Genomic DNA, 26,676 nt, shown 5'->3' on the forward strand with positions numbered 1-26,676 from the left:
AGACAGTTATAATGCTGGCAACAACCTTGTGTAACATATGTTTTATGATTGCAATCAAAACACATGCATGGTAGCCTAAGGATAGTTAAAGATGTGTCTTTGTGCAGGGCGTTAGCAGCAGCAGCAGCACAAGCTGTGACATCAGACCGAACACATGGCCAAGATGTTCCTGTCTTTTTTTATGACCTTTTTTTAGTGTTTCATTACTTTTTTTAGATTTTATGACAGCAGATTAAACATATTGTGTTAATTAGACCGCTATTGTTTACCATGGCCCATTATGTTGCTGGGATAGCTATACTTTAATAGAAGTTCATGTGAAACGTACATGCTTAATTTACTGCCGGCCTCCTAATTAGCTGCTTAACAAAAGCAGGTTCCACTGCTTTTTGTTGATGAAAGCTCTCATAATCTTCTTTTACCATCTGCACTAAGGACATTTTAACAAGCTATCATTTCAGACAGCACAGTATTTGCACTGTTTCCATGTCACTTCAGAGTGTTCCTGTAACACACATTTGGAGAATACTGGATTGCCGTAGAAAATGATTGGCCATAGTACCTTAAGGGTGGGATTTAAAACTTGTTCATATGTCTTTTCCCCCTCTAGGTTAAGGGAATATTTTACAGTAAATATTCAAATTAATACATAGATATCAGTGTATATTCAGCATTGCTGATGTGTTTATCTTTAAACACTAGCATGAGTAAAAGGCTATACAGAAATCTCACTTTTACTTCCTACTACCCACCAGAGGTGCAGGAGTATTTAAACTACCTCTTGTTTGCTATAGGCATCAAGATTCAACTTTGTTTCAGAAGGATCACATCAGAGCCACAACCTTATATCTGGATTACTGCACACGCTCTTGGCTGTGACACTAAAGGGCTTACTTTTCCCCCTGCAGCTCATACAGGGTGCTGAGCTCTGCTTCTTCCCCAGCCAAAGTGAAAAGTGTCCTACGTCACTGCCTACATTCGAACAACTGTGCATATACTGTACAAAGAACAGTACAGAATCCAGAAGAGTGATATTGCTCAAGAGTGAATGTACACCCCTCCAGCACACAATCCAAGCCCACTTTCCCCACCAGCCTGTGCTCTGCGCTCTTCATTCTCTTTTCTACGACTTTTTACCTGCTTCTCTACGTCAAATCTCCAACCATCTCTAAACTCTCTCTCTCATTGTTGCGCACTTTAAGAACATGTCCCTGACTGAAGTGAAAACTGAATGCATATTATCTGTAGGTTAATTAAAACTTAATTTCATATTTAACTACCTTCTTGGTCAAATAAGAACATATAAAAAGTGTCATATGCAACTCACTGTGCAAACAAAATAAAGTATTTAGTCACATATAATATAAAATGGCATTCTGAGCAGACTATTTGGACTATCACCTTATAGTTGCGGAGTTGTGGAGTTTTTCTAGTGAACATACAAAAATACATTGTGTATATCTTTGAAGTCAAACAAACTTGTTGAGTGAATTCTCTTCTGAATAAAATACTTTCAGAGTAATTTAAATCAGTTAATTCAACACCCATGTATACTAGCATTGAGGGTTCTTTTTCCCTGCCTGTTTTTGGCGCACCACAGCATATCTTGGCATGTTATTACCACCTGTAGATCAGTGGAACATTGTAAAATACACCTACTGGTAGGAAAAATAACTCCAGCACTATTGTTTACGTGTTTATGCTAAGCCTTGCAAAAGCAAGGGATTAGCTCACGTTGCCTGTTGTATGATCTTAATATAAGAAGAGTATGGATGATAAGACGACAGTATACTCAACATAAGAAGCAGTAATATCTGAACTACAACCTACAACAGAACTGAAACTAAACAAAAAAAGATGTTATTTTTTCAGTTTTTTTCAGCATCTGTTCTGCTCTCCTAGAGAGATCTAAATACATTGAATAAAATGGTATAATAAAATATATATGTGGTAGTGTCGAGATACATCTGAATATTTTCAAGCCCATTCAGTCTTCAGTTTGAAACATACCGAGTCTGCAGAGCTCTGCCTTGCTTTTGGTGGATCAATCCTCCTGCTGTGAGTGCTACAAACACTCTTGGCCTTACGGTGCCAATTTGTGGTTTGTGAATATTAAGAAATCGTTTTCCAACTGCCATGATTACAATGGAGGCTCTGCGCCATACTGTATTTTTCAGGTAGTCCTAAAATAATCTACGTTGCTGAGTTGTGTTTATAACCCGTTTAGAGTCATTGCTGTGGTGCGGATATTTCCTTAAAAAGTGGAACTACCAAGTAACTTGTATACTTAACAGTGAGTTGCAAAGTAAACAGGTTCCTGTTTTGTCTGGCACAGTAATCCAACTTTTGCAATGACAACAAGCTTGGTGGCACAAAGGTAAATGCAGTGAGGAAGCTGCCAATCTTCTCTGCCACAGAGAGACTATTGGCACACCGGGAAATATAGCACTTGAATTCTGGCACAAAAAAATATAAATACAAGGCACTGTGACCATCTTGTTGCCTGCGAGCATATTTTCTAAATATTGTGAAGAAATGAATAGCCAACACTCAAAATACAGAGACAACACTATGACCTAGTCCTAATGGCCAGCAATGTGTTAGTGATCACCACCAGTGTGTGATATTTTTCAGTGTGTGACTTTTTATAACTTGGCAGTCAAAAATTTAAAATATGATTTAATGTTTCAGACACAGCACTGAACAATACCTCAATAAAGGGGGAGTTATCCATAATATCCTGCACATCAATGATTAATGGCTAAAGTGGTTTGAATTTGATGGTAGGGAATATAACAATCTTGAATTTGAGCATTTGTCCCTCTCCTTCAAGCCCCTTAATGGCTACTCTTCCCCAGTCACATTGTGCTATTTCAATAAGTACCTCGTCCACTCACCCTTTCTCCCATGCTGTTCCTGTCAGCTGGTCATGTTCCTAAGCATAAATAGTGCAACCAACCATTTCGGTGAACTGTGTTCCTATTAACATAACTCATCTTCAAACAGATATAAGGTTCAAGTAGCTCGACTTGCTACCCAGACCCCTGCGATAGAGAAAAGAGATGGAAATACTGAAGAAGAACCTTGAAATAACAAGAAAAAAATCATTTTGTAAAGAAAGAAAAAGCTCTTGCAATTCTGTACTAATAATTCAACACTTAACACTTATAATTATCATATCCTTTATGGCCTCTGCCCTGAGAGGTTTCTCAACAGTGTTGCAATGTCTACTAACAATACTGTCAATATTTACCGTTTAAGCATGCAACCTAACCTATTCTGTTTATTTCTGGAGAGGACAGTTATCATACGGGTTACCGTTTAGGAACATACAAAACATTTAAAATACATATAAGTAATAAAATGACCAAAACTGTTGTTTAGTTTGAGAGGACAACACTTGTTACATGCCACAATGATAAACAATGTGCCAAGAACATACTGAATGCATACTGAAGGCTGAAAAAGGGTATTTTTAATTTGCCGGCTCATATATTAAATGCAAAAACCCAAAACATATGGCTATTTAAAATCACATTTTAAATGATTGTTTAGATTTTTGTTTAAATAAATGTTAAAAAGGGGCTGCAGGTGCATTTACAGTACAATGACCCACAATAATGTCCCTTTTAGGAGAAAAAAAAACCTGATAACACACAAAGAACAACAAAGGGAAAAAACATGAATCATTTCTTTCCTGTATGTCTTGACTAAATGAGGTGCCGAAGTGCAGTGCGCTGACTCACCTCTTATTCACCTCAAATGTTATTTAATTATGAAGGAGTAGGTGGGTAATTTGTCCCCGTAGATAAAACAAATCTGCATTGTGTGCTTGCTGGAATCCCTGGCATAGTAACATGCAAAACAGTTGCTGACTTTAGTCTCCTATCTTATAGTTAATCATGAAAGACATGTATTAGTCTACGCTATGCATGTTTAATGAATTGTGAACATGTAAGTAAACTACATCAGTTTAACTTATATGTAATCATATTATTACAATTGAACTGTTCTTCACACTTGGGGTGTATCCAACATTTTTAGGGAAATAATTCTAAATCATTGTGTCTTTTGTATTTCACTGCATGATTATCACATGTGCACAATATGATCTGGCTATTGTTCTTTGTCTATACATATTTCTTAAAAGATGGCTGACTGGATTATATTATTGAAATTATGTTTACATGGCTAAGGGGTCTGATTTGGCTCAACACAGTTCAGCACAAGGTTATTGTTGTTGATGCTTCAACTCTTTACCATTGACATTCATTATTATATGCTGTAACCCTTCATTTGTCATTGAGTTTTTAAATTAAAAAATTTAAAGGGGGTTCTATCTTACTATCTTACTTATCCTCTCCCACATTTACATTGCACTACGTTTGTATAATACCAGTCTGTAAATGAATAAGTGCTGCTCATGACATTACATTTTAGAACTGACTCAAAACAGCTATATAGGATGGATTTGGGTTTTTTTTTTTGGCTATCCTTTTTGTATCAAGCTCTCTATGAAAACAGTGCTACAGTGAGCCAAATCAGCTCCAGGATAACCAGCTCTGCTCGTTAGGACATTGCCAGACACTTCAATCACAATTTATTTCTTCCTGTTCCCTCCTGTCCTCTCTTACCACCTGCACAGAGAACATTTTCTGGGATTACAGCCACAAACAGGACACAACTCAGAAAGTTGTTTAGTAAACATGTTAACTAAGACAAACATTCTTAATTTCAAGTTCAACATCTTATGTAGCCTTGTTGTTTGATTACCCGTGTTGCAAATCCCTTTGTCTATTCATATCAGTGTCATTGCATGTCAAAAACATGAAACACACATCCTGCCATTTCCAAACTAATCATTTCTCATTGCTTTTATATATTGGATATTTTGTGGCTCTAACGATGCCACAACAACACTCAAAAGTAAATTTAATGATAGGATATTATTCACACTTAGGGTGTAAGGACTACAGAAAAGCAGGGGTTCAAAGAATAAGCATCTTAAACAAATGTCAGGTTTTTAAAAAACAACAACATTGGATTATATACTGTAATGTTTAAAAGTAAGTGACTGATCTAATATCCTGAAGGTAAGCTTATGCTGAGTGCATTTCTATAAAATTGTCTATCGTATGAAAAGAAAATCACACACCACACCACAAAAAATAATAAAACACATCTCAAATGTCAATTGAAAAGCTAATAATCGGTCTGCAATTGCTGAGTTTGAAAATATCCAACTCGCTTTTAGAGGACATTCAAAGCCATTTTTAAGAGTATCATTATTATCTAATTTTGAAGTTATTTAGAAAAAATGTTTTCATGTTGGTTCGCTTGTGTGTTAAATAAAGTGTTTATTTACAATTGTGTTTTAGCGTGTAAACTGGGGAACAAAATACGGCTCACTTAGAAAAGTAAAAATGTATCCAAATAATTGAGTTGTAGGAAAACACTCGGAAAATGAAAATCATGGCCCAATTGGCATCCCATAGTAACCTCTTCACTCACTGACGGCTCTCCTCATTTATCTCTAAGGACAATCTAGAAATAGTGTTCAGATTCTGTTGCTGTTTATAAGGCTAAACTGTTTATTTGTTTTGTTCCCATCCGACCCATACACTCTGAGGTCATCAGGCATGTGGCTTCCTCATTATATCATTTCCAAACACCCCAACAACTCATTCAAATTTCAGCTCACAGTCCATTGCTATTGTCCTACGACTCTCTGCGCGTGTCTATGCATCTGCGTGCTTGTGATCCTTTTGTCTTACTGCCCAGTGTTTTCTTGTCTGCCATGTTTTTAAATCATTCATGCAGCACTTTAGACAGTAATGGTTGTTTTAAATGTTTTATAAATAAACATGACTTCCCTATCTCACCCACTCTCCTCTCTGTTTATCCTTGGCCTTCGCCTGTCATGTATTATTTCTGCTTCTTTGTAGTCTAGGGACTGTCATCCATGCACAACCAATCTGACAGATCTCTATAGCCAAGTAATCAATTGTAATATATTTTTTCAGGCTTGTATTTCATGACAGATTATGTTTCATCCAAAATATGCATTTATTTGGTAAATATGTGACTGGGTTGTTTATTTGATTCAGTTATTTCTTTGAAAACTGTCAGGAATAACTTCACACACATAATTGCAGTGGAGCGTACGGCAGTCCGTGAAGATTGTCCTTTGACTATTCCTTCCCTCCTTACCATTTAATTGATTTGTCTTTTAATAGTGGGACTTAATAAAGATAAAAGCTTTGAAGACATGTTTGTATATGTTCTCAGCAGAGTGAACAACAAGTCAGAGAAAAAATATTAGACATATTATTGTGGTATCTTACATGGTAGCCTGATTGACACTCACACACTTCACACATTTAACTTTCTTCAGTAAAAGTAACCATAACTGCAATACAATGTGTTGTATTATAAGTCTCTGAGCACTATTTTCCTTTCAATGCAGGGAGCAGAACACAGTATCTTCCAATATTTTCCTGGGACACTGAGATTATTTACTTGGCTATGCTGCTTTGGTATATTGGTAACGTGTGCCACAGTCGGCGCGGTAGAGCGTGTGGCACTGCCAGCTATGTTTCATTCTAGGTTTTTCAACCGGCTGACAGGTGATCACACCGCCTTTTTTTTTTCAGTAATGGTATTCATTTCCCTAAAAGTTAGACAAAAAAAAACCCAAGAGTGATTCCTGCCTCTGCAATCTAAAACAGTGAGTAGCCTACACTGAAGATCTTTTCTTTAAAAACCACACCACAGGGTGGTCTAACTGGACTGGAGTGTTTATGTTGTCTGGCTATTTATCTTGTCGAAAGAGAATTACCAATTGCAAATTGATGTAAAATGTTGATTTTACATATTAGCTTAATTTGAGTTTTGGGAAATGAAAATAGAATTGAAAAATAAACACGCGAGGAAGCAGGCTGTTACTGCTATATGTAAATTAGGCTTATTCATAAGATTCATTTAATCTAATATGTCATTATTTTCATTTATGCTCTTTTATTCTACATCATTTTTTAATACCTTCCAAGGTTAATGGAGGACTTCATGCAGCAAGTTACTTTAAATACATTTAAAGTAAATAATAATTTTAAGAAAATGAATTAATGCATGTGTCTAGCACCATGGACAGCAACTATTAAGAAGCTCTTAACGGGTTTACACATGCTCTTGCTAAAAGTGCTGTTTTGGGAATTGTGTGTAAAAATGAATAGCTTTTGTAAAAATAGAAAACACTCAAGTAGAGAAATCCATAATTCTTGGGGAACCGGGCCATCCATGAAAGATATTTTACCTCTCTGCTCATATATTACGGTGAAGTTTATTTCTCTCTTTACATCATAATGTTGACTGAAACTGCTAAGTCCCTGATTACCATCCATCTGTTATGGTTCGTTCCTCTATCTCATGTTCAACAGGTTTTTTTCTTGTTTTGATACTTTTTTTTTGTCATTGTGCTAAAGCTTCAGGGATATTTTCCGATTAATTCTCTACTCCATTATAACAAAACAATCAAAACTCAACGTAGACATCAGACTTTCACAACTCCCACACCTTATATGTTTCCTCAGTGCAGATGAAAGACACAACCTACGCATAACTCTAACCCCTCTCCTGTATTACATAAAGGATCATTAGTAAGTCCCCCTTTTTTCAACATAAAACAGATAAGGAGTGTTCCAAAGCCAATTTAATTTTACTCCCACCATTAAATTACCAGTTTAAAGTGTTTCACATGTGCTTTGTTTATTATTCAACCCAGTACTGTACAGTGCGCAGATGCTGTCTGGACAATTATTAATATATAGTTGCTGCTGTGGTGACATACTGATCACTCTCATCGGAAGTCAACTTTATTCAGTGTATCATGTGCAGTACATTTCATTGCTGTTTGCAACCAAATAACTCAAGTGACCCCCTATAAAGTAAATATGTTGTTCAATATTCTTCCAAAAAATGAGGCCTGCAGTCTCGAATAGTTTATTAAAATAAAATAACATTTGAAAGTTGATTTCTTTTTCGGTTTATGCAACAGTCTCAATATGTAAGGCAAAAACAGGAAAAGTGATATTATTTTCAACCTTGAACTAGCATTGAGGTACGAACACCCACTGCCAAGGTCCTCTTCTCAAATGTTTTTATTACCAACAGTGTTAGAAGAAGATTCTTTAAACTTCAAATTTGAACATAATAGTGTCAAATATCTTCCAGATCCTGTTTGCCTTTGTCAAAAGACTGAGTCATTTCATACCGTTCAGAGGCATTTCAAATCTGACAGAGACTTACTCAAAACTAGTTACCACTGAGTTCACATATTTGAGAAACCCACCGGCAGGTGACACATCCCTCATACATGAGACATAAAATCATTATCCTGCCAAGAAGCAGGTCAATGATCAAAAAACACTGTTAAGTGTTTGCTGACTGGGAAACAATGTAAAAAAATAAAAAATGCCAATGGTTAATGAAAAAGAAAGGCTGTTTATTGGAAATAAAATATGTCACATGCATAGGGCAATTGTGTTTCTTCTTCTTTAAATGATGCATTTTATAGTTTTAATGGTCCCAATTTGATAGAGTTCTACCTTTATATATTTCTCTGTATGCAATATAGATAGTATACATCCATAGGTTTATTTGCATTTCAAGAGAATTGTTGTTTATACAATTTAAAATGTGCTATCCATATCCTATGGAGGTTAAATATCTTTACAGGGTCAGGCGTCAATTTGCGATACCTGGTCAGTTATTTAAACTAGGAAATGTTTTGACTATCTAAAATGTGTTGCTGTTTCAGTTTTAGTTTTTTTGTCATTGGACTGTTTCAACACATTGAATACCGTACATTTAAATTCACTGTAAGTTATCTAAGCTTTGCGATACTCAGATATGACATCTGTAGTGGCTCTAACATATTTGTTAATGCATTTTAATAGCCATCACAGTTACAGCATAGCTCTTTTCTGACATGTGTAGCACATTTGCATATGTCAATTAAACATCTTGCATAAATGGACCATGCTATGAACCACAGCACGCACATCATGAGTACTGGACGATAATTGCAGTCGCTTTAATTACAGCTTTCATATATTGTAACATTTTTAATTCCTTTTGGCGTCAATCGCCTGTCTGTCACTTGCAAAGCAATGATGGACTGTGTCTCAAGAAAATCATTTTCCGGTATATTTCATTTCATGGCTGATTCCAATCAAATTCATTTCTATGTCCCGGCATTATGTTTTATCTCAACATATTTACCTCGTGATTTTTTCATTGAATATATCTTCTGAATGTTCACTGTCAATTTAAAATATTTATAATCCAAGTACAGTATATGCCAAACATTAATTGTCAGTTATTTCATTAGCTCAGCAATTTCTCCTTTTAATGAGAAATTAAGAATGAAGTGTAATTTTGATTCCTAGCATTTTTCATCTATCCCAAAAACTGAAGCATAAAGTGCCCACAATGCAATTAGACTCTGAACAATTGGGTCAGAGTTTCGGGTTTGTTCTGCCAGTAACATGTGATGTAGCCTCCAGTCTCCAGTCTCATACAGAGATGAGGAGCGGGCTACAGAGGTCTCAATTCTGTTTTACTCCACACCCACAGATTTGTATGATTATCAAACTTGCCCGAAAGTAAATCTAATCATTTGAGGACTTGTATTTTTTCGTATATGCAGTAGTATTTCTCAACACCTATATTCTCTCTAAATTTAATGCAACTAAACTAATAGTTGCAGTTGACACAACACAGGCTTTGTACTCATCGTAATCCATTAACTACTTAGTAAGAATATTCCACTACATCCTGCATTCAAAAATATGTTTTCCCTTTAACATTTTAACAATTCTAATTACGTATATTTGTATTTATTGTACATTATTAAATGTATCACATGTATAGCATACAACTGTCGCCTGCAAGAGCTGGAATAGACGAACATGCAGAGTCTACGTTCTTTTTCCATTCTTGTAAACTTCCTTTTTTCCACTTCTGTACAAACATCGCACGTGGTTGGTCCATGTGCAGAACCATTCATTTGTGAAGACTCTGAGTCAGTAGGCCTACACGGAGTACATCTGCCAACTGTGAGTACATCTGCTAAGTTAGGGTCTGTATGAAATCATACACACTCTCAGTTTACTCACAGCACTTGTATTTATGTGGTGCTGGCTGCTCCACCTTCAGCAGTCAAGCTGGCATCGACCTTGGGGCGATGCGCTTGATCTTGGCGTACGCTTCACCTCTTAATGATAAAATGAGAAAACTGGGTCGGAGATGTACATTCCCACCAGAAATAGTGGGAAGTTAACATCTTCAGCTGAGCACCAAGACTTCCAACTGGGAAATCATCTCTAAATAAATCAAATGAGTTTCACAAATAGGTGAGGAGCCTATGGGAGGCCCAGGTTTGCTCCTGGGAGAAATGAACAAGTCTGGATGATTAACTGAGAAATGAATGACCTGCTCTAGGATCCACTAGAAACCTACTTGGGCAATCAAATGACTCTAAATTAAATGGTATTTGGTACATTGAGTTCTTTATAAAGACTGATGTTGTTTTTCATGAGTATTTATCATCTCTGCTCAAGGAGTTTTAGTCATTCCCTGAAATCTGAATTGATTTGCTTTAACCCACACACTAGATGAAACATGCTCCGATTTCACTGGCTTTCCATACGATGAGCAGAAAATTGAATACAAAACAACTTGAACCCAATCAAATTGAAGACAATGCCCACTGAGTGAACAATTTGCTGTTGTTTAAAATGGATGCAATGAGGCTTTAAAGTTTGTAAAAGAGAATAGAGACAAAGAGAGAGTAATGTAAATACCATGCAATAAAAAAAGTATTCTCTGCCAGGAGATGCAATAAATTACAACTCACCAGAGTTGGGATCGGAGTTGCCGTCAGCTTCAGTCCTCTTATCGGGGGAGGCCTGCTCGTAGAAGTCGTCCTGCGCCTGCACCAGAGGGAGAGGTTGTGTGAGGAGGGAGCCACTGCCAACAGGCTCGTGGTCCCCCAGACCGCTGTCACTGCAGCTCTCCTGAGAGCCATCCGGCAGGTGAAACGTGACACGCCGCTGCGACTAGAACCAAGAGCACAAAACAGAGCCTACGATGTTAGTGCTCTGCTCTGCACCCTCAAAATTTTATCCTACCTACACTGATATTTTACACTGAGCTGAGGGGCTCATGCATGCTGCTTGATACACTGATGAATACTGCAGTGTGAAATAAGCAGCCTAGAGAGATTGTTTGAACAATGTTAATGTATTAAACATTTACAAGTAAGGAAGTCAGGGATGAATGGAAGTATTCATTTTAAGTTCCAAAATAATGATTATAGAATAAAAATTGAGTCTATTTTGACTCGGGCCGCGTTATTTGTGGGAAGGGGAGTAAACACATGGTAAATACAGTCACGTTTCACTGCACAATGACAATCAATAACAGCATGCAAATTAAACACCACGCACTGTTACAAAAATTCAGCAAGGTGAGAAGTGCAACATTTTTGAGCCTTTTATAAATGCATATTGTAATTAATGTCAGGCATAATTAATCAAGGCCGTACAATTTCTAGATATTGGTGGCAGGATATTATCATGTTTGTGAAGACTGCTGCAGGGACATTTAAAGTCTGATTATTTAGTTTGTTTTGTCAGTTTGTTTGCATGTTGGCAAAGTCAAAGTGGCCAGCAGAGTTAACAGAAGACGCCACCGGGGTGCCCCTCTTTCCATATTCCACAGTCTCACTGACGAGAGGAATCTCTTAAAGTGTTGCTAGGACAAGCTGTATAGCCAGTCTGTTGATATTCAAGCCCACACGCACGTGCACATACACACCAGCCTTAAAGCCATCCTGATTGAATTTCCATTTGTTAATTCCAAGTGTCTTTTCCCCTTGCACTAATGACATTTTCCTCAGGCTTTTTCATAAGTCCAGACACAAGCCTCAAGCTAACCTTTCGTGAGCACAGAGAGGTCCCTGCCACATCCTTGGTGCTTGGTGATGACAGACAGAGACGGGTTTTACAGTAATTATTGGCAAAAGCAAAGGTCACCCAATCTGCAGTCTAATGCAAATGACCTCATTATATATCTGAGAACGGCTCCAAAAATGCAACATTCAATTAACCAAAAAAGAGGAAATAAAGAAGGGAAGAGGGAAGGGAGGCTAGGAGGGGAGGGAGTGGGTGGTCTTGATTCAGATTTCGATGCATGGTGTTGAATTTTTATAAGGTATGGTAACGATGATAATGCTGACAGACAGACAGACAGACAGACAGACAGACAGACAGACAGACAGACAGACAGACAGACAGACAGACAGACAGACAGACAGACAGACAGACAGACAGACAGACAGACAGACAGACAGACAGACAGACAGACAGACAGACAGACAGACTTTTAATCTGCAACCCCAATTTTACAAAACAGCTATAACAACATTTGGGGAAGATGTCAATCTTCACATGCCCAGCGGTGTTGCAATGACACTCAGCTGACAAACGGATGAATGAATAGACAAGAAAGAATGTTTTATGACATTTAGGGGCTGACCGCTTTTGTGAATTGTATCCTTGTAAATTAGGAAAAAATAGTTTTAGTATTATTGATTATGTGGATGTGCATGCCCTTTAAAACAAATTATATGTAATTTTTAAGAAAATCAAATCCAATATTATTCCTAAAATCAGGATTTTCAGTCCTCAAGGGCAACTAAAAGTGTAGAATCAAGTACAATTAAATGCAAAGGTCTTGTAAAACAGTAGGAATCTGGATAAATGTCACAGGTAGTAATTATAAAGAGGCAGATTAACGGATGTGGCATTTCAAATGAAGATGACATGATGTGATAAAAACCTCTCTAAGAGGGTTTCCTCCATTTTCTGTTTGTGTGACAGTTAAAGTTCAGTGCAACGCTACAAGTTCGCACAAGGAGGCATGCATTATGAGTGTAAGTTAAAAAACATTTTATTGAGAAAATGAACCCAGGCAACCTTAAGGGTGAGGCAAGCCTTAAAGGTTTGACATGTTTAGTGTATCCTTATCTCAGGCAAGCTAGCCATCAATTTGTTGACTGCCCTGAAGGTGTGAAGAAGTACTATTTAAGTCTTAGTAGGACACCTCAAATATATATTGTTTATTGAAGGACATGTGCTAAAACTGTATGATCAAAATGTATCATGATGATGGTGATAAGTTATTAAACTGAGTAAGGTATAGGATTGGCAGTGATGTATAATTCACCTCTGCTTGTGTGAAGGTTTTCTTAAAAGGTTCATGATCAGTACATGACTGTATCAGTACATGCCCTTCAGTATAATACTAAGACATTCATGAGAATACTCTGATTAATACATGAAGAGAGTGAATACAAAAGGAAATGCAGTCGACAGTGTGACAGTGGGAAAATGATTGCTACTGCTTTAAGCCCAGGGAAAAGAACAGCAATCCTAATTCTCAATTAATCACAATATATGACCTGACAAATGTAATATAACTAAATGTTCTTCTCATATACATGACAAGTACAGGCAATAATTGAGGCAATAATACTTGAGTATATGTAATATTTTTTGATTTTGACTTCTACAAGGGAAAAGAAAAAAGGGCTCATTATTGATTGGGTTAAGGGTTTCAGGCTGTGCTGTCAAACACTGCAGGACTGGTGGGACTCTAAAATGAAATCTTGCTCAGCGTCCTGTCAGACTTTATTCTAGCGTTGGTTCCAGTAAAGCTTTTTAGAAAGAATATACTATAATATGTAGTCAAGCCAAAATGATGTAAACCTCCTTGATAAATCTAGACTGGATCGTTGTAAGCTAAATAATGTATAGTTTAGCAATTAAAATGTCCTTGATTACTAAATAAAAATGTTCAGTTTTAAATAACATCTGCTGTCCTCATTAATATGTGTTCTTCGTGTGCTTTCTGAATGCACATGTGTTGTTTTGTGGGTTTAGGCATGTTTGAAGATATTTGAATTTCTCTGTTGCTGACAGTCACTTGTAGGAACATTAGCATAAGACCGGCTTAAACTATCCCTGCTGCCAGTTTACAAGATATTATGGCTTATCGCGCCTGCTAACCCTTATTATCCGCTTGTTTTTATAATTTGCCTGACCAAACACACTCAGTTTAACAAACACAAAGCAAATAACAGCAAGCCAGCAAATTATCCAGAAAGTGTTTGCCATTGGGTCCAGAATACAAACAATACAAAGCAAAGTCAAGAAAATAAAATCTGACAGGGGAGAGTAAATGCTAAATATTGTTGTTTTTTTTGGTTTACAAAAGCTCCATACAAATACAATTGCTCTACACACTGTGTGAGTATAAGTACAAAAATGGTGGAAAGGTAAAAAGCAGCAGTATCACACTGTATTTCAACTACTGTAGTTATATTGATCTAGGCTTGCATCCCATTTTAAGGACTAACCAATACCTTATTCAAACTCAATATTGATAGAAATGAAAAAAGAAAAATCTGCATATAATTTAAGCATTAAGTGACACATACAGTAACACTATATACAAAGTGCCTGTTTCAATGGTCACTGACTAATTAGAAGTGTTTCAGCAAAGCACTGTGCTGCTGTAGCACTTCAGGTCAACCTCTTGGTGGAAAATCACAATCAGAAGGTGACATAAATAGATTCACTGCACAGTACAGACTCAATCTCATAGGAAACAAAACTGATACGACTTTGGTTTTACGTGACAGAAAACAAATAGGTACTGGATTATGACTGCACAAGCTCTTTCTCTGCTTCCCTTTCTTTCTCCTCTTGAGTGTGACCATATGGAGCACAGTGTGTAAGTCAAAAACAACTTATTGTGTTGTTTCCCACATTAACTCAATATAACAAAACATTTCTATCAGAAAGACATTTAATGAGAGGAAGTGCACACTGAGCAGACGTGCACAGCAACAAACATACACTCTTACACACAAATAATGCAACCCCCTCACCTCCACAAATAATCTTATCTAACAGCAGTCTGACACCTGCGGTGAGAGAACACTTCCCACGAGTCCGTTCTCACAATCAGACCACTGAGGGAGATCAGTCAACCAAGAAAACAAAACTCACAAAAAGATATCTCTCTCTTTTTCCCTCTGACGCTTTCTCTTTCCCTTAGAGACCAAAGGTGCTGTGCCATCTGCTGGCCACCTTGGAAAATACATTTTTTCTTTCAATAAAAGATTGTTTGGTCCTGAAGATTGATTTGTTTCTTTTCCGGCATTGCCTCGATGTTTCGCACCTTTTCACTGTTATTGCTCTACTTCAATACTTGTGTAAGTCGATGCTGTTAACCCTTAAACAGAATAATTCATGTCCTTTGATTGATCTTTTATTATGTTTTTGAGAAAGTACATTTTAGTGTCATACTCTATTCCCCTCAGTGTGTATCCACAACCCTGACAAGCTGTAACAATCCACAAAACATCAAATCAATTGAAACATTAGCAGATGATAGACACTGCCTCCTGTCAACATAACATTCGGATATCCTTTGGGATAGAACGCTTCACAATCTCAGTCAGGCAAGGCTCTATTTTGATGACATAAACACAGTCAAAAACAAGCTTTTCAAACTTCTTAAAAAAGATGAAAGATGCAGGGATGAAAAGAGTTCCCAAACTTGTTTCTGTAAGCAACACTTAAATAAAGAGTGACAAATAAATCACCATCTCCCCCGTCTTTGATTCTGACTCTAATATTGACGTAGTCTGCTCCTGCTGCCTCTCCAGAGTCTAAGTCTGCTGCCTTCTGCTTTTCATCATTAAATCATAGCTAGACTCTTCTGAGAAACATCTGCATTCTGCCACATCCACAATGAAGCTCCATCAGTCACTCCCTCACACTGTGGTTCACTAGAAACACAACAAGACACATACACACAAACACAAAGACAACGATACATAAATCTAAGTCCCATTTGACCCATTTCCTAAATTGCAAGCTTTGAAGAGTGGACATGTAGTGTGTGTTTGTGTGTGTGTGTGTGTGTGTGTGTGTGTGTGTGTGTGTGTGTGTGTGTGTGTGTGTTTTGGTTCATGTGTTATGTCTAGCAGCAGTGTGAGTTGTGTTAGTCATTTACAGAACACTTGCTTAGCATGTGATTATCAACGCAGTCCATCATTTTGACTCTTTCTGGGCGAAAAGATCTTGCGCAGATTTATGGATGCAGTATACTGCAAGCATGTTTATTTATTTATCCTTCAACCATTTATTGTCTAACCCACATAGAAGATACTAATACATTTATTCCCATAAAAAAAGCATAAAACAGCATGTAGTCATACAGTATGTTCGTCACCAGAGTCACCTATCATCTTTCACAGATGACAGGGTGTGACATGTACTGACAAATTCCCACTTCTCCAATTTGTTTTCTTTCGATCTGTCTACAGCCGTCTAATTAAATCTCATCCCACTTTCATACATGAGCATTAGCACCAGTACCCACTGCTTTTTGCTTATTAAATGGAATTTGTGTAAGCCAATTGTGCGCTAGTCATGTATGTGTAAAATGAGGTAATCAAACAGACAACAGCCTCATTAGAAATCATTTGCTGTTGCGTTTCTGATCACCTGGTGAGTGTAAGGCAAAATTGTACCGCCCTTTCCTGAGAATTCTGCTCTTCTGCCTCTCAATGCTTTGGTATTCCTTCATTACAATGCTTAATTTGTTTGTTAGTCATTGGATGACTGATTGGAGCAGTGAGACACCAGGCAGTCAAACCAAAACAATGAGCTGAAAGATGCTTCTCTTTAGAGCTGAGGGTATCTGCAGAGTCGAGTGATAACTTCTAATGGGTTTGCCACTTCAAAGGAGCTAATGTTTTCCATTTTTCAGAAAATGTAAATTGACATATAGTTCCTTGTGCTAAAACTTAGTGCATTTGAATACAGGTCAACTAGATTTCCATCAATGAGGCAAAGAAGTTGCCTTGGCCAACTACATAGTAAAAATAAAACGCAAGAAAAAAAAGAGAAATTTCGGTATGTGCTAGATAAAACAACAAAACACTGTGGGTGTCTCAGATGACTCAACTGGTCATGTGATTTTAACAAAGAAGAATAAAGAAGACAGTCAACAAAATCATCTGAGAAGATAAACTTGTGATTACATGATGTTGAATCATTTCCTGTGATGGTTGCTGACAAAAACAGCCCTTAATAGTTTCAAAAATGGGGTTGATAAAAATCTCATAGATTATAACTCGAAAGTTATGCAAGAATATTAATACACATTGTGTACTGGAGAGAAGATTGCTGAAATCCAAGATTTATGTTAAGAGCTTATGATTCCGGTATGATTACTTGAGCGTTTGTAGCCTACTAAAATTGCAATCTCTACTTGAAAGTCCACAAATCTTTAAGGAACAAACCTTCTAGGATTATCTCTGTTGACTTCAGAGTAGTTCTTTTAGTATCTCGAGTTAGGCTTGAACAGCTAACAGGCTTGGTGATGGTTGAGCTAACCTAGTCTGACACCACAGGCTGCCTACAGCTGGAAACATGAAATAAATATATAACTTGTATATACAGTAGTTAGACACACAGATGGGAAAATATTCCCTGGTTATCTCCACAGTAGTTAGCTAAACTATCAGAAAACTGTCTATCTCAGAGGGATGAAATTGCATTTATGATTGATGACTTCTCACAGCTCCTGGGGCAACATCTGGTCATGCTTATGTTTTTTTTCCTATCCACCCTGCAGTGAACTCTTACCTTGTTTGATGGAATCCACGCCCCCCTCTCTCTCTACATCTTCCTTCATGCTTCATCCTAACTTTAGGTGCTGGTAAATAACCTGACTTTGCTGAGTGAGAACTCTGAGACAGGAGTAGTTCAACCGGCTCCCCACTGTGCCTTAAGCAGAGCTGAAGAAACCTGTGCGACTGCCACAGAGCATTAGCTACAAAGTTAACCGCTACTGACTCACTCATAGGTTCTTGCCTTTGCCGACATCCAGAGCCATAAAATGAGACACAGGAATTCTTCTCCATGTGTGTCTCTGGCATCAGGATGAAGGATTTGACACTCAGAGACAGTTAACTACAGAGCAGAGCGGACTAGGCCCTGAGCACTGAATGGGGAAGCTTGATGTGTTTATGAGTTACAGTCCATGTGATCTTGGTGCCGCACTAAGCTGTAGACAGTGTACACTGAAGTCACTGTTTTGCAGCTCTATGGGGGTTGTTGGCTTACTCAGTACAAATGCTTGTGAGATTGTGAGATATAAATTTGTGTCATACAACTGAATGAGAAACATTAATAGATAAAACATTTAAAATAAATGACATTGCTGTTGACTTAAGTCTACCTGTTTATTTGTACTCCAATAAAAAAAAGAAAGCATAATCACAATGTAATCTGTGATTTATAATAACCTACCACCCTATTACCTGCTATTAAATCCTATTTGTGATTTCATTACACCAAGCAGGTACAGAAGCACATATTTGTTTAGTTTGATACATGTTTATCCTGTGGAAATAATTGCTATTTACACAGCCATGATTATCCAGAGAGATCAAATGTAAATCGATGCAGCAGGGAAGTCTGGTCAACAGTCTATTTTTTGATTTTTTTCATGGCATTTAAGAATCGTGAGATTGTTTATGAGGGTTTCTAAAACAGAAAACAACAAAATATTTTTGTTGTAAAGAGCTGAAGGATTACAGTATAACCTTTGTCAGTCCAGTCTATATACCGGACATTAATATGTCAATAAAACTATAATGAATTGAGGGCACGAAATAACAATGATAAATCCGGAAAAGCATCTTTAATTTCTTAAATGTCTATTCTGAATGCATCAAACAATCATCACATTAAAGACATACACACACACACACACACACACACACACACACACACACACACACACACACACACACACACACACACACACACACACACACACACACACACACACACACACACACACACATTCCTTGGAGGATTGTGCCTGTATTTTCACATGTTCACAAAGCACGATGTTGGTGGGTAATCATCTCTATTAAAATCTGACCAGTGCATTTATTAAACTTTATATTGAAAACAGATAGTAGTTTCTTCTTGTTATATCTCTTGGCACTTCCCTTTATCGTTCTTATCCCTGGATTTTATTTATCCATCTGTTGAAGGAAATAAGGTATTATACGAGTGTTAATCTAATACATTTAGGTTAGAATGATGCAACTAATCCACAGGTAAATTTGCAAGCATCTACATTATCGCAATATCTTGTTAAAAGCTGAATCCAACTGTGTGGAAAATTAGCGATGTGCTTTAAAGTGCTAAAACGTAATGACATGGGCAACAACTGATTAGTCTTACACTGCAGATAAAAGGTAATCTGTATGCATAGTAGCTGCTGTTTAAAGACAATGAAACAATAAAAGGCACTGTACAGCAATTTCTTTCACAACTCTAACCAGCGTTTTTAAAGTTATGCCCCTAATTAGTTTAAAAGGGTTTGTTGAATTGTAGACCACACTAAAAAGAAAGTTACTCCATTGCAAAATGTGATTGTTAATTAAATAGTAAAAATAGGAGAATATTTTGCATATCCCCTTGTGCTTTATCACTTGACAAGGCAACAGGTATCCTCTTGCAAAAGCAGCAGATGTTGATGACAAATGGACATGGGGAAGAAAAGTGATAACATAAGTGATGTCTGATGCTCAGTCACCGTGGCAATGTGCTGACAGTGCCATCAAACATAGCATATTGATTCTCTGCATTTATATGTGCCAGTCATGATACATATTAACATGAGTTGCATGGTTATGTACAACTTTAAATCCGTACATTTGCATACATTCAGGTAGACTAACAAATAATACAAACAATTGAATGCCTTACAAATTATAGTATATGTTAAAAAAAAAGTTAGGGTTCTTTGCTTGAACTTAAGTAAGCACACTATGGGTGTGTTTAATGTATGCAAGAACAGTAAAGGACAAAGGATGTGGTATGAGTGGGTGTTCACAGTTAGTCAGAAACCTTTTTAATTGAATGACTGTATAATAAAATGTGTGCGCTTGTGCCCGGTTTAAATACAATATGAAAAGGGTTTTTATTCTGGCTTTAGGAAAAGACTGCCAAAGGAATTCATGCCTGGATACGCTGTCAAACTTCAAGCATAAAAACATATTGCACCCTTGGATACATTTTCTACGTTAAATGAAGGTATAGGAAAACAAAAACTGTACATGACACTGGATTTGTATAACATCTAATATATACACCTGCTGTTTTTACATTAAAAGCATCGGGACATTTAAATGCAAACTTTTTTTTAAATGACAGTCACAAAGAAAGGGGAGCTCGAGATTGAATAATTAATGTTTTGGTCAAAGATCTTACGAACAATTATTTCTGATGCAACTAATCATGTGGAAAATAAGAACCACCCAGACCTTTTTCCATTTGTTTTGTTGCCAAGCAGCCAGCAATTTCCCTCCAACGGTTTCTAGTGAAAGCAAGGCGCGAGCGTAATGCATAGTGGGGGATAGGGTGTCGCAGTGCATAATTTGTTTTTGTTTGTATGTGATCGCCTGCCTGTTTGCATTTTCAGAGACTGGGGCAGAAGGGAACACTTTTCTCTCTGTGTTTGTGGTTGTTTTCACTGATGGAAAACCATTCAACCTAAATGTAGACCAAAGAAGCGTTATATGTTTATGTACATCAGGAGGGGGTCAATTTTCAGGACTGTTGTATTTCTACAAATAATGTGTTTTATTTTGACCTTTATTGTAAACATGCAGCCAGATTGAGACTCGATATTAAACAGAGGGAGAAAACACATGATAACACGAGAGACTTAGAGATTCAAAAGGTACTAAATATAAAAGACCACAACACACAATATATTTTGAAGGGGTCAATACATTTTCTGTTTTCGTGAGGTTGACTGCTCCCATAAATATATTTTGTTATCCTTTATTTGGGTTTAAAACAGCCTTAAAATATATCTTTGAAGAAGATACATTTCATACAACAATGTCGCTAAATAAACTCAACCAGAATTTGTGGTAGTATAAGAATGCATTTTAAACTAATAAATACTTATACTACTATAACATGTACTTATATACTGTATGTGTGTAATACAGTGAAAACAATGTCCCACTCGCTCTGAATAAATGCAGTAGAAGTAATTCAGCAGAAATCATGAACAGTGTAGTGTAATCCTATCATCGCTTATCTTAGATTGTTCAAAATATATAATGTCTATATAATGTTTATACACATTATATGGTTCTATATTGTAACTGTTAGTAGAGTAAGTCTATAAGTCCATGAGCCTCACCTGACGCACAGTAACAACTTCGCTGCCGAAACAAGTAGAGTCCCTGAGAAATTGACTTATCCATTTCTAACTCAGAGACAAAGCAAACAACGCTAAGACAGTAACAGTGCTTTATCAGTTGTGGTCTTTTAATTTCTAAATAACTGTATGACACCAGAGACTGCAGTCACCTTCCAACTGGACATGTCTTAAAACATTTTAACTATACATATCTGTGAAACCATCTTTTCTGCAGGACAGGCCTCTAGGTTTGACATCACTGGTTCAGTCATTAAACTATGCTGTTGCATCCTGGTTTGACAGTTGTCTTTAAATATACAGAACGGTCAACGCTGCAGGCATTCTTAAAATCTCCTGAAGAGAAATACTGTGTCTTTTTTTCATCTGGAGCATCCCCACCTTTTCCGGCTGAGCTGCACAGGAGGGTCGCTATTAAAAAATGTACAGTTGCAGCAATGTCGGATTCTTCCTTTGCTCCAGGAAAATATAGACAACTGTTCGACAGCCTCAACAAAACAGATCTGTAACTCTAGTGTTTCAATAACTCAATCCTTTCACACAACATTGCCCACGACACTGGTGTTCCTCAGAATCACTCATGGAAGGAATAAAGCATGCACTGCATCCTAACTATCAGCACCAAACTCACTTTGACCCTATTGACTGTGTTCCATCTTTCAATTTTGTTTTGTTCTTTTGTCACTTTTCTCTTTCTCTTTGCACTTCTTTTGTGACCTGCTCAGCCACAGCTTCTGTAGTCTAAGAACTTAAACTAACAGCCCGAGGCAGGATGCCCTGATTTCCCACAGCGGGAAAAAGGCTTACTTGTGCCTTTAAAAGCTGTGGTCAGGTTTTGCAGATGGATTGATGTATTCTACTGCTGATCTTCTATAGCCATCATCCCGAATGGCATGCTAATCTCTATTCCTTTTTTTCATTTTTTTACATTATCTTCAGTCAGAAATTCACCTTTGATTGATTTAATTGTAATCTTTTAAAACGAGTCATGGAAGGTGACTTGCTTGATTAAGGCTTTGATGCTGGAAGTCATATGTGATAGCTACAGTGTGGGTTAGACAAGCCAGCTGGGAAAAACGCAGAATTGCAGTGTCAGTAAAGCTTTGTGAATAAGAATGACAGATCATTGGAGTGCAGCCTTTCTCCAACTCTGTAGCCGTCAACTTAACAGCCTACAGCCCATTTTTGCCACGTGGTCAACATGTCAGCTCAACAGGCAATGATTGCTTATCGGTCTACCTGGAGGGTTATTCATTAAAGATAATAAATATTTGAATACATTCCAAACCAGTTCCCTACTACAAAACATTTAATACAAAAATAAATATATCTATGTATGTTTAAAAAGACTTTTTAACAATTTTTATTTAATAACTACATTTTTACATTACTTTTTTTTAGATTAAAACATTGTTCTTGGAAAGAAATGTAGTTTAATACATTGCATCAATAAGACTTTGATCTTTTAATAATAACAAGTTATAATGTACGCCGATAAAAATACATTTTAGAGTAGATATTCCTCGATGTTAGTAGTTAGTTAGTATATGACATCATGTTTTCTGGAGGTTAATTATTATTATGCAACAGTATGTAGTCTTTGTAGTCTCCTCTATTAGGAGAGGTCTAGAGGAAACAGTAGATGTTACTAATTGGATTATCACCCTAATCTGAATACACCATTGCTAGGAAAGGTTTAAATCAGGTTCAACCTTTAATTCTTCTAAAACATAAAAGTGTATATTGGTTTTGTATCCAACTGTGGACCTTTTCCAGGACCAAAATCTTATAATTGCATGGTTTCCTAAATGCAGCTGAAATAACCGGCTGAGTTAATTCATATTTCCCAATTTCGGAAGGTGTAATGGAACAGGTATAATATCCCATCTTAGGAAAGGCAGCTTTGAGCACTTATCCCTTAAAGTCAGAAATGAGATTGATAGCATGGTAGAAAAAAATGTATTTTTAGTGTTAGAGTTTCAAAAGATCTCAAATATTCATACTGTTAACTGTGTCACAAAGTAAAGGGAACCATTTAAAAACATATCACTTAGTGCTTAGAAATCCTACAATCAGAGCAAGACAGATGCAGCATTACTGGTTAAGGCTGCAGGCTTGTCACGCACCCCCTATAATGTGAAGGTGTCACTCCTTCTCAGTAATATGTTCAGTTTGGCAGAGAGATGTGCTTTCCAAGTCATGGATATACACTCAAAATAATGTTGGCTTTTATAAAAAAATACCCTAGAGCAATAACTTATTACACATCTAGTAATAAAACCCCTAGAGAGAAAACAACAAGGATGTCTGCCAGTTACATAAGCTGTAACACAATCTCAGCTGTTTTTGTAAAGATGGGTACCTCTCTTCCACATCCATATAAAAGAAAACTGAATGGCTTACACTCAGAAGAACAACTGGTATATAAGTGTTTGTAAATTTGAATGTGCACCCTTGGGACTGTCTTACAACCCCCAAAATACTATTCAAACTGGGACACAGAAGAGGCATCATAAAAAAAAAGTGATACACATGTTGTTCTTTCTTCTCACCATACCTTGTTACCAAATGAAGACAGAGCAGCAACAGGAAAAAGAAAATATTGGTGTGAGAAAAAAATAGGGATGACGGACAGGGTTAAGAGACAAAAAGAAGCATAAGATGAAACTCACAATATTAGTTTAAAGAGACAGCTGCAATATTCAAACAATCATTCACAAGAACTGACTTCAGCGGATCACTGGCAGTGTGTAAACAAACCTAATGTCTGCAGCCTGTATAACCATGAATCTCATAACCCGCCTTGGCCCCGAAGCCTTTTCTCACCCTCAACCACAAGTCCAGTGGCTTATCACATAAACGATTATTGAGTGCTTTGCAAGCCATCAATACCATCAGTGCAGTTTTACATATTGTAAGCCCAGCAACTTCATCATAGTAAGCCAGTAGAGGCAGGAAGCTGAGAGGCGAGAAATACACCAGGTTCTACAATGAGAATAAAAGAGTCTGGAGTGGCATTTTCTGATGAGCCGTGGAGTCCTTACATTTGGATGTGGGTTACTGGGGATTATCGTAAATGTTAATTATTTGACTGTGGAAAGGGTACGAATTGAACTCATTGTAGGCTCCCGGATATGTCTGTTAAGCCACTTTGAAGGTAAAAGAAAGGGCAAAGCACTCTAGTCTTAACAGTGAATTGTTACAAAACCAAAAGCTCACGTAACATGGATGTGTGATGGCGCAATGTAATGGTATATAAAATAGTGCCTCAGGTCTCGCAGTTGAGCAAAAACAACTTAATGGATTAATTGGGAACCAACAGAGATAATTAGGCCTTTGGGGTTGTATGATCCCACCCCTCGTCAAATGTTGCCTCAGAACTGTGATGTAGTGTGTTCCTGCTGTGTAATCGAGATAATTAGCAAAAATGTTGTGTCACTGTCCAACGATTAGCAAAGGGGTAAGGCCAAACAAGGCTCATTAAAATGTGGTTCCAACCTTGATAGGATTTATTTACAGACAGATATGTTGTCTTGTTTTCGTTAACGTATTGGTGTCGTTAGAGAGGCGAGGGATACAAAGATCTACTTTTTCGTCTTGTGACAAGCATTGTTCTCTTCAATGATACCCTAAACAGAAACAACAGTTAAAGGAAGTGGTCCAGCCTTTAACTTGGCAGCCATTAACCTGTGTCCGCATAAACACACTGTAGCGCAACCTTTTTCTTCAGCTCATATGAGAATAATGCACACTACTGTCATATATTTGTTTCCCCTGAGGAAAAATGACTATGGATAGCTTGCTGTTAGCTGAGACTCACTGAGCCAGTGCTTCAGTTGTTTACTGTGCTCTTATTATTGGATGCCAAGGTGTCCTTCTGTGAGGCTGACAGGCACTGAGTAGTAGGCCAAATTGATTGGTCTGCTCTTGCCCACCAAAAGGACCTGAACTCAATTTGCTTGTGATGGCTTCAATTTCCTGGCTGGACAAAATCCCCCCACTCCTCTCTCTTGCTCGCGCTCTCTCAGCATCCCTTCCTCGCTCAAGAGCTGTCATTTAATTTCATTACTCAACAGGGGAGGTTCATGCCCTGTCACATTTGTCTGTCTTCCGTCCCCCGCTCTGTTCATGTGAACCTTACCAAGAGCTACAGAAAAGGATAATTTGTTTTTTAAGACACTGGTGGTTTTTTGTATTTCCTGGAATAGTATCAGTTGTAGTTTTTGCCCGGTGACAGCCAAACCAAAGCTTGGCTTACAGAATTGTCTTTGAAAAAAGTGTGATCCTCTTTTAACATCCAGATGCAAGTGGGTCAATATTAAGATAAGAACATTTTTTCAGTGTTGAAAGATGAAAGCAAAGACGTAATCTACAAACTCTGTCCACACAAACATGCAGCTTTTTCCTTCATTTAGTTGTGGCTTGTAAAATAACTGTGAGTTTGTGGTGGACAGATATGTTACATTCATCCCCATGTCATTACTCCTGCCAGTATTCAGCAGGCTATTCAAGGGAAGGTCATCAAAGGTTGGACTAATTTATGGTTTGCTTTACAAAGCTTATTTTCATCCACAACATTTCTCAGGAGCAGAGACCCAATTTGCTTCTCCCACCATACTGTAGCAACATCTTGTCAACTAATTTCAGATGCACATAATGCCCACACGGTCAACGGCTGATTAGAAAGAAAACAGATCTAACACTAGAGTCAAGCGTAGAGGTCTTTGAAGTGATTACGTTACATGTTTTGGCCTGCTTTTGTTGTCCTAAGATAAACATGTGCCACTCAGCATACACCAGCTTATGTCAAGATGAAAGATTTTACAGGCCATTATCAGAAACCCACAGATTGTACAGTGGGTATTAGCTGGCCGCAGAAATGTGCTACAACTGCAAAGATCTTGCTCTGATTTCTGACACTGCGGATGGGGGGGTCAACCTCTCAGCACTTTTAGATGATCTAGATGTCAGGCAGGAGATTAAAAGCTGACAAAATGTGAGGTCCTAAAGATAGCTAATCACATACTGTCCAAAGTAACAAGAAAAATATCCCAAACGGTTACTTTGCTTTATTAATCTGCACTTATAGGTTCAACTTGTCACCTTCTAACAAAAGCTTTTCTGAATCCTTATATTCATAAATGCGCACACACAAACACACAGACATTTCTATCAGGAATCAAAAAAGCTAACAGGAATATACAAAAGGCTCCTACCAACATCTCTATCATTTTCTCTTGCTTTTTACTCCTCTTTGTCTCAGAGGATATGCTCTCTTCT

General features: G+C 37.3%; 1 protein-coding gene across 3 annotated transcripts in view; it reads right to left on the reverse strand.

Moving 5' to 3' along the window:
- Positions 1-26,676, reverse strand: part of LOC134863879 (protocadherin-9) — a 173,326-nt gene that overhangs the window by 40,609 nt on the left and 106,041 nt on the right. For 2 of the 3 annotated variants that reach the window (XM_063882632.1, XM_063882631.1), the window contains one exon: positions 10,916-11,117. In XM_063882632.1, coding sequence (XP_063738702.1) covers positions 10,916-11,117 — 202 coding nt within the window. The remainder of the gene's footprint in view (positions 1-10,915; positions 11,118-26,676) is intronic. The other variant, XM_063882633.1, reaches the window with a different exon arrangement.

Source organism: Eleginops maclovinus, chromosome 4, assembly GCF_036324505.1.
Source record: "Eleginops maclovinus isolate JMC-PN-2008 ecotype Puerto Natales chromosome 4, JC_Emac_rtc_rv5, whole genome shotgun sequence".
In the NCBI taxonomy this organism is placed as follows: Eukaryota; Metazoa; Chordata; class Actinopteri; order Perciformes; family Eleginopidae; genus Eleginops; species Eleginops maclovinus.